Genomic DNA, 8,369 nt, shown 5'->3' with positions numbered 1-8,369 from the left:
CTAAAATGCTTCAACTTGACTTCAAGATGCTCTTCTATAAACTTATAAATCTCAAAAGAAGGTTGTTGAAGTGAAGCCTACTCAACTGATAAGCTTTTGAAGCAAGTAGACAAACTTAACAGTTGTCATGAATTGACAACTTGTAAAGCCATTTTGAGGTAGTCATTTTAAAGTTTCCATCCTGAGGAACCTTTCTGATGAGCATTTTGATGTAAAATCAGAATAGCCAATCAGATGTTAGCGAAGAAAGCATACATGTTTGAGGTAGATCTTTTTTATGAAGATCAACTTATATGCCTTTTTGAAGTAGTGTTAGTTGGTTAATACGACTAACTTTTGTGTAAAAAAAGTTGTGTAAATTGTATTCGACTCGTTCCATTTATAGTTCTTTTTGTAGTATTGTGAGTACATTTTTTTTAAATATAGGTAATAAGTACTGAGTATCCCACTTTTGTGTATTTAATAACCTTTCAATTTCAATTTCAGGTAAAATAAGCAAGTTTGTGCAAGTTCTGATTTTGAGCCGCTCGCTAAGCCAATTCTCTGGCTTAGCGAGCCATCCGCTAAGCACAACAGTTCATGGCTAAACGCGTAGAAGATCCTGGAAGCAGATGAGTTGTCATGATGCGCTCAGCGAGAATCAACTCGCTAAGCGCACTGTTTGCACCTCCAGGTTGAGTGAAGAAGAGGCGCGCTAAGCCAAATGTCACTTAATTTGGCTATGCAAGCTAGAATGTGGTTGAGCAAACGACCAAAAATCAACAACACTATTTAAAGCCTGAAATCAGAAATGGAAACCAGTTCTCAATTTTTGGCGTTTTCTCTGTTCTTGGAAGCATTCATCTGAGTGGCTTAGTGGCGGAGAGAACTTCTGGTGTGAAGATCCTGAGGGACAACAAAGATTAAAGAGGAAGTTATCATGTAGAGTATTAGATGAGAGTTTGAGTGATTGTGAGGTTTCTAGAGGTGAAGGAGACATCCTCACCACATGTACTTCCTAATATTTCATTTTTTCTTTTTCATGTTTGTAAGAGAAGCTTCCCAGTTATGGAGAGCTAAATCCTCAGTTGGTTCTTCCTACGGGGTACTTGATGTAAATACTCTTATATCTATCTAATGATGTTGCATGTGTTCTCTGTGCTATCAGTACTTCATTTTTAGTATGCTTTTGCCTTGATCACGTAGATGAATGCTCGGTTAGGGTCATTCAACATTGGGAAATGGTTTGATCCTTAGAACTTGATAAGATGAGGCTAGTTTATCATATTTTCACGAGGGATCGGGGCACGGTAACCTAGTTGTTGGTATGTATGTCTTAATGCAGTTATGGTCAAGTTTAGTCCAACAAGAGGGATCTGAGGATGACACTTGGCTAGGATTAGGTTAAACATGCACGAGACATCAAGGTTTAGCAGTCCAGGAGAAAACATAGAACACATGAATGTTGTTAGGTAAAGAAAATCTTTAGTAGCATCAGTCGCCCAGTAGGAAGACCAACATGTTGACCTTTTATTTACCTTTGTTTAGTTAGTTTACACACGTGTCCATACTACATATAAACCTTTTATAACAAGACGCTTATTTATTGAACCACAACTTTACCAAGTAAAACAAGTTCCCCAAGAGTTTGATACTCGGTTCTTACCGTTTTATACTACTTGCACGATCCGGTGAATTTGCCGGCCGTCGAACAAGTAGCACAACTTCATCAACCTTAACACATCTTCAAACCTCAAAGCATTTTGAAATAGATTGCTTCATAGACATTTAAGTAAAGGTACAATAGTTGGCGAGTTAGTTTTTTTATCTAGGGCTAGACTGTAAAATATCTACAGTCTTTCATTTTGATACTTCTTATTAGTACTTCTCATGGGCAGATTCAACTTTCAACAAGTTTGCATTATTTACTTTCTAATATGCCCTCAGTGTGTGTGGTAGAATGTGGAAAGTGAGATGTTGTCAACTTCAGTCTTTTGATTTGCCCTCTGTATTTGTGGCAACATATGAAAGACATGATGTTGTCCTTCAAATGCATTCTAAACCAGTTTGAACTCCATTCTGAAGTTCAGTTCTTCAGAGTCAAGTTCATCATTATTTTGATGTAGACTCTGATACAACTTCATTTTGATTTTCGATGCTCTTTATGTAGCCTTTCATAAGTCTTCTATGTAAGGCCTTGTTGTTTAGTATTTTTCCTAAACCAAGTACTCACACAGAAGCATTCTTCATCATGCGGATAGGATTCGTGGAATCTTCACAGTTCTCACCTCTTTGACAACTATTTCGAGACAACCTTTATAAGCACTTCATAATGAATGAACATATCTACTTCTTAAAACAATTAACACTAAAACATTTACGCAGAATGTTAGTTATCACTTAAACCTATCATGCTTTCAATTTGCATTGCTAATGGTTTATTATAATTAAAACCAAGGATGTGGATTTAACATGTTGTCGTCATTCCTAAAGTTATTCCTTTAGTCGTCTTCTTGCTACACGTTTTCTTCTGTGTTAGTTCCATATCTTTTGTAGTCTTATTGGAGTGCAAATGTGTAAGCCAATATGACTCAACCTTTGATTCAAATTATTTTATCAATTCATCCACTCTGGTCCCACTTAGCATGCCAATTTTGTAGTTGTGTAAAATCAAATTGATGGTACCATCTAAAAGCTTCAACAGGATTCCAAAATAATGATCAAGTGATTTGCATCAAAGAGGGAAATATGCTCTCCAACAATGGGTTCTCAAGCTACTCCAAAGAGCATTTGGTATAAGCAAAGTAAAAAAAAAAAAAAAAAGCTAAATTGAAAGAGATAAAGGGATTTTGATGAATATGATGAAAATAGAATAATGTTGTAAACTACAAAATAATAACTGAAAATAAGGTAAATTGATTTGAATTTGAGTTTAAGGTCTTTGCAATTGTTCCAATTCGAATATTTATAGACAAAAGCTCATATGTGTCGATTGGAAGCCACCACTGAAACAATTACACTCCACTGCCTATGCTTGTCCCTTAATTCTTGGGATTTTCTTCCAATCATCTTATTCAATCACATGATGAAGTCAACCTTGTTTCCCTTATGACTCAACAACTGATAATTCCTATCGAGCTCTTTAAGTGGGTTGGGCTTTGTGTTGGCTAAGACACATTGCCTTATCCCCATCGATTTCTAAGGAGGCATTTGTTTTAAGTTATCAAGAAAGATTCCTAGGAATCTAGACTTGGGAATATCACATTCCCATGTTTGTCCCAAGTTTTGTGAAAATATTCCTATGAATATGAAATACACATGTTTCTGTTTCTTCTTATTCCCATGTAAAGAGATGGGTATCTTTGATTCTCATGAGAGTGGTAGTTATTTTCTACAATAACTACATATCCTCACTTCTTTCTTCACATTTCTTATTTCATTTTTATTTTTTTAAAACTTTAACTAAATCATTTTATTTTATTTTCCAAAATTCCTAATGAGAACCAAACATGTTCATGGGAATGCTATTACTAGGCATAACATTCCCATAAATACAATTCCTAGGAATACAATTTTATAACATGAAATAAACGCACCGAAATGATAAGATATTGGCAACCTACTAATGGGCTAGACTGCTCAACATCTTGTTGACTCCTTCCATTGACCAACTATCTGTTGAGTTACTGAATTTCTAACAATATTCTACTCTTATTTGGTTAGTTATCATATGTTCAGTTAAACATTGTATATAATTACAACTTATTTTGCTCTTATATTATCATGTACTTGTCATGCTCTGTTATCCTGTCATATCCTATCCTATTAAATATTGTTCACCAAATGTGTCCTTAAGACAATAATATAAAAGTCAACCAACTTAAATAAATGAGAGTTTCTGATTGGATCACAATGTAAAAATCATTTATGCAATTAGTGCATATATTATTTATTTAATCTTAGTTTTGCAAAAAGCTAAAATACTCTTCTTCACACCCATCCTTGCATTTAGGGATTACAATGACTCAAACCAACTCAAAATTAGTTTAAGACTTGAATGAATAATTGATCTATATGATTAATTATATATAATATCAATTATATATATATATATATATATATATATATATATATTAACATTTTATATTAACAAATTCATGTAATTAACTTCTAATTAATTCCATTTTTATGAAATAAATTAATGTAACATAATAATTTTAAATCGAATCGAGTTAATGATCTAAACCAAATTGGTTTATGAGCTTGAATTGAATTGACTTTCAGCTTGAAAAAAAATAAATTCAAATTGAGCTTCAAACGTAACCGATTCTTATCCAGTCAAATTGAGATAAACAAGTTCAACATGATATGACTCATTTCTCAGTGGTGCAAACTGCAACGGGAGTATAAAGTCAATTGTACCAAAATATAATTGGCATATAGTAAAAAAGATAAAAGTTAGGAACAAATTATTTTCAATACATTTTCTTTTATTGGTTGACATTCATTGGAAATGACAAAATTTGTTGGGTCCCACATCATATATAATGATTTTCTCTCTCTTGAATTTGTAATTTTCATAGCCCTCCTTTGGTAATAAATTAACTATCATTTTCCTTAATTAATTATTAAACCAAATTATTCTTCAAATAACAGATAAGACTGACGCTGTAAAAGAAAAGTACCTGAAAAAAAACTCATCTACAGATATACATTTTTGTACCCAGAATGGTTTATATAGAAAATCATTTGCACATACCATATAAGGCATTCAACTGAGATTCACTTAATCTTGAAACCATTTTAATGCGGTCAAAATACAGGCCAGAAAGTCCACAGAGGCGCGCTTGGCTCACCATATCAGACTCTAGTTCGCCAAACCAAACTTTTTCCTATAAATTAAGCCTAACATCTCCTCTATGTTGCACCTCAATATTCATATTTCATATCATATAAGATAGCAAAGCCTATAACCCATGGAGTCAAACAACATGCCAGACTTGAATGGTGTCGCTAAGAAGACTAAAGGTCGACAAAAGATCGAAATGAAGAAGATGAGAAACGAGAGTAACCTTCGGGTGACATTCTCGAAGCGTCGCACTGGGGTTTTCAAGAAAGCTAGTGAGCTTGCAACCCTCTGTGGCGTGGATGTCGCTGTGATTATGTTCTCACCCGGTAATCGAGTATTTTCGTTTGGCAGTCCCGGTGTTGATTATGTTGTCCAGCGCTATAAGACACAGGGCCCACCTCCCCTCCTTACATTGGACCTCAACGAGGTGCACTCCACTGTGGACGAAGTTGAGCTCCACACACACCTCCACTGCTTGTCCAACCAAATTGCTATTGAGAAGAAGCGCACAAAGGATTTAAATCATTTAGTGAAGGCTGCAGAGGATCAGTTCTGGTGGGCTAGGCCTATTGAAAGCATGACCGATTCCCAACTTGACAAGTATAAGAAGATGTTAGAGGAGTTTAAGAGACAACTCAAAGAAAAACGTGGAAACCTCAACTGATGATGCCCTATTTAAAGTTTTAGTCAATGTTTTTTAATTTAATATGTTTTAGAATGAGCACTAGCTTAATCAAATTAATGTTTGGGGTGTGGTTAGGACTGATTATCTAGGACTTATGTTTTCGTTATGTTGAATAGTCTTCATCATGTGTGGGTAAACTATGTTTCCTTTATGTTGTTTCTTTGCTTTGTTAGTGGAGTTTGTAATTGTGATGTAGTTTCTACATGATGTAGTGTTTGAATGAAAGGGCATCTTAAATACATAAAAATCCAATTCTATTAGAAATTCCAACCTTTTGAAATTTGGTTGGCGATTTTCATTTTCTCATCTTCAACTAAGGTAGGTCGAGTTTGGAGGTAGGCTTAAAACAAAACGGCACAAATAATTAAATCTCCATTCCATTTCGTAGGGGGTCAAAGAATAATTTAATGTATTTTAAATAGATAAGTAAAATATTTAATGTATTTTAAGTGATTAAAATATATTTTTAATTATACTTTTAGTCTCCTAAATTTTAATTATGTCGATTGGCTCCCCTATGTATCACAAATGTGTGATTTTAGTCCCTTAGATTTCAATTGTGACAATTGAGTGCCTTAGGTGTCTCAATTGTGCGATTTTTGTACCTTAAAATTTATAATTGCACTATTAGAACTATCATTTTTTAGGGAAAAATCACATTATTGTGATACCTTGGTGACTAAAATCCCACAATTACAATACTTAAATGAAATTTATATAATTGTGTACATGAGGACCCAATTGACGCAATTGATATATAGGGGACTAAAGTCACACATTTGTGATAGCTAAGGGATCCAACTAGCTCAATTGAAACTTTAGGTATTTCAATTCTCAATTGTGATACCTTAAGGACCAAAAGTATCATTAAGCCAAAATGGAATTCATAAAATTCATGCAATCAATATTTTAAAATTTTTTATATTTTGTGTTTAGTCCCGACCATTTCGTTTCCTCTGTTAAGTGTTCATATGTCCGTTAATTTTTTAAACAACAATTTGTGGTGGGTTTTAAAATCACCAATATTCATTTAGAATTTCAAATTAAAATTTCTAGCAGCTTAAAAACCGTCAAATCAATTAAAGAAAAAAAAGAAAGAAAGAAAACATATTTGGAACATAAAGACAATTCACAATCCACAACCTCATGCCAATTCTTGACAATAATTCATATGCACTAACCTTGAAAAAAAATTTTGGAAGAAAAGACAATTAACAATCCATAATCTCATGCAACTCTTCTCAATAATACATATTCATTTTCCAAGAAAATAGATCTAGTACATAAATCCCCAACTCTCATGCAACTCTTCACAATCCAAAATCCAAAATAAGAACAAAAAATTATTGGAACACAAGGATGATTCATTAAGGCCACAACTTTAACTTTCCCTTCAATGACAAGCACCTCATCAATTAAAGCAAAAAAAAAAAGTCCAAACACTTGAATTAAAGATGTCACAACCTTGACCATTTTTTCATAACTACCCCAATGTTACCCAAAACACAAAGGTAATTGAAGATGACCCTTTTATTATCCTTCCACGATGTTGTGTGTGGGTGAGGTGATAATTGTTTCTCACACTTTATTTTTGTGAACAATTAGCCTAAATTTTTTTAGGATTTTTGTTAATATATTGTTGCTATTGTGAATAAACTATTATAAAAATAATTTAAGAAAATAAAAAGAGAGTTTTTTTATTGTTTTGTTTTAAATTTTGATGTTACAAAGGTATTTTTTAGTTTAAAGGATTGATAAGTTGCAGACTTAAGTTGACCATAGCTAGATGACCCTTCACCACAGCGAAAGAGGACCTGTTATCAAGTGAATGAATGTGAAGACTTGCCACAACTAATATGAATGTTGAAGACTAAGATATTAAGCAAGCACTCGCCACAACGAGTGCAACTCTCACCATAGCGAAAGTTGGTCATAGAGCAAGAAGATTCAAGTGAAGTATCATTTGCAAAAGATGAAGCCTCGTTGTAGCAAGAAGTGTCCTCGCTACAATGAGAGTCTAATGTGACAGAAAAAATATATAGATTTGGCTCTAACTAAAAGAACTTGTAACATCATAATTGACACCTTTTGTCATTTTTTCGATTCAGACTTATAGATTTGCATTTTTTCCTCTCTCTCTTTCTATTGTAACTTTTGATTTTAATGTTATTTTAGATCAAATCAAGATCCATTGGAGCTAAACATTGAAGTTGTTAATTGAATGAAGTAGTAACCAACTATGTGATTCTTCATTTTCTGATTTATTTTCTTTGTTATACATGTGATCATATTCCAAATCTTTGCTTAAATGCATGCTTAGGCTTGATCAAACTAGCTTTTAGGAATTGAATTGTGTTGAAAAAAATTGATTATAGATTTGAATTGGAATTGTGTGAGAGCTTAATTTTAGGAATGAAATCAATTTTTGCATTGAAGAGATTCATTGTTCATGTTCTGAGTTCTTGGTTAAGTTACCTAAGGAATTAGGAATTTAGCTTAGGAATAAAAGATTAATCACCTAAGGAATTAGGATTAATCAATTGAGCTGAGTCTTGGTTGCATTGTGTTGGATCGAGTGGCCTCAGAATAATTAAGAAGGGGGGGTTGAATTAATTATTCCTAAAACTTTACCAATTAAAAATTACTCTTTTAAGGCTTTTACTTTTGTTGTTAAGAGAATATGGAGTAGAAGAGAAACTTAACAGAAAGTAAAAGCGAAAATTAAATGTACAGCGGAAAGTAAAAGAGTAGGGAAGAAGGAAACAAACACACAAGAGTTTTTATACTGGTTCGGCAACAACCCGTGCCTACCTCCAGTCCCCAAGCGACCTGCGGTCCTTGAGATTTCTTTCAACC

At 33.4% G+C, this 8,369-nt stretch overlaps 1 protein-coding gene across 1 annotated transcript; it reads left to right on the top strand.

Annotated features, from left to right (window-relative positions):
* The first annotated feature begins 4,955 nt into the window (after positions 1 to 4,955).
* Positions 4,956 to 5,492, top strand: LOC114371395 (agamous-like MADS-box protein AGL62). Its single transcript, XM_028328856.1, has one exon. The coding sequence runs from the start codon at positions 4,956 to 4,958 to the stop codon at positions 5,490 to 5,492; it is 537 nt and encodes a 178-aa protein (XP_028184657.1).
* The last annotated feature ends 2,877 nt before the right edge of the window (positions 5,493 to 8,369 follow it).

Source organism: Glycine soja, chromosome 10 (assembly GCF_004193775.1).
Source record: "Glycine soja cultivar W05 chromosome 10, ASM419377v2, whole genome shotgun sequence".
NCBI lineage: Eukaryota > Viridiplantae > Streptophyta > Magnoliopsida > Fabales > Fabaceae > Glycine > Glycine soja.
This window is presented reverse-complemented; position numbering and strand designations above follow the sequence as displayed.

What these genes read in the sequence shown, in the direction of transcription:
- LOC114371395 (XM_028328856.1), top strand. Translation starts at nt 4,956, where the DNA reads ATGGAGTCAAACAACATGCCAGACTTGAATGGTGTCGCTAAGAAGACT.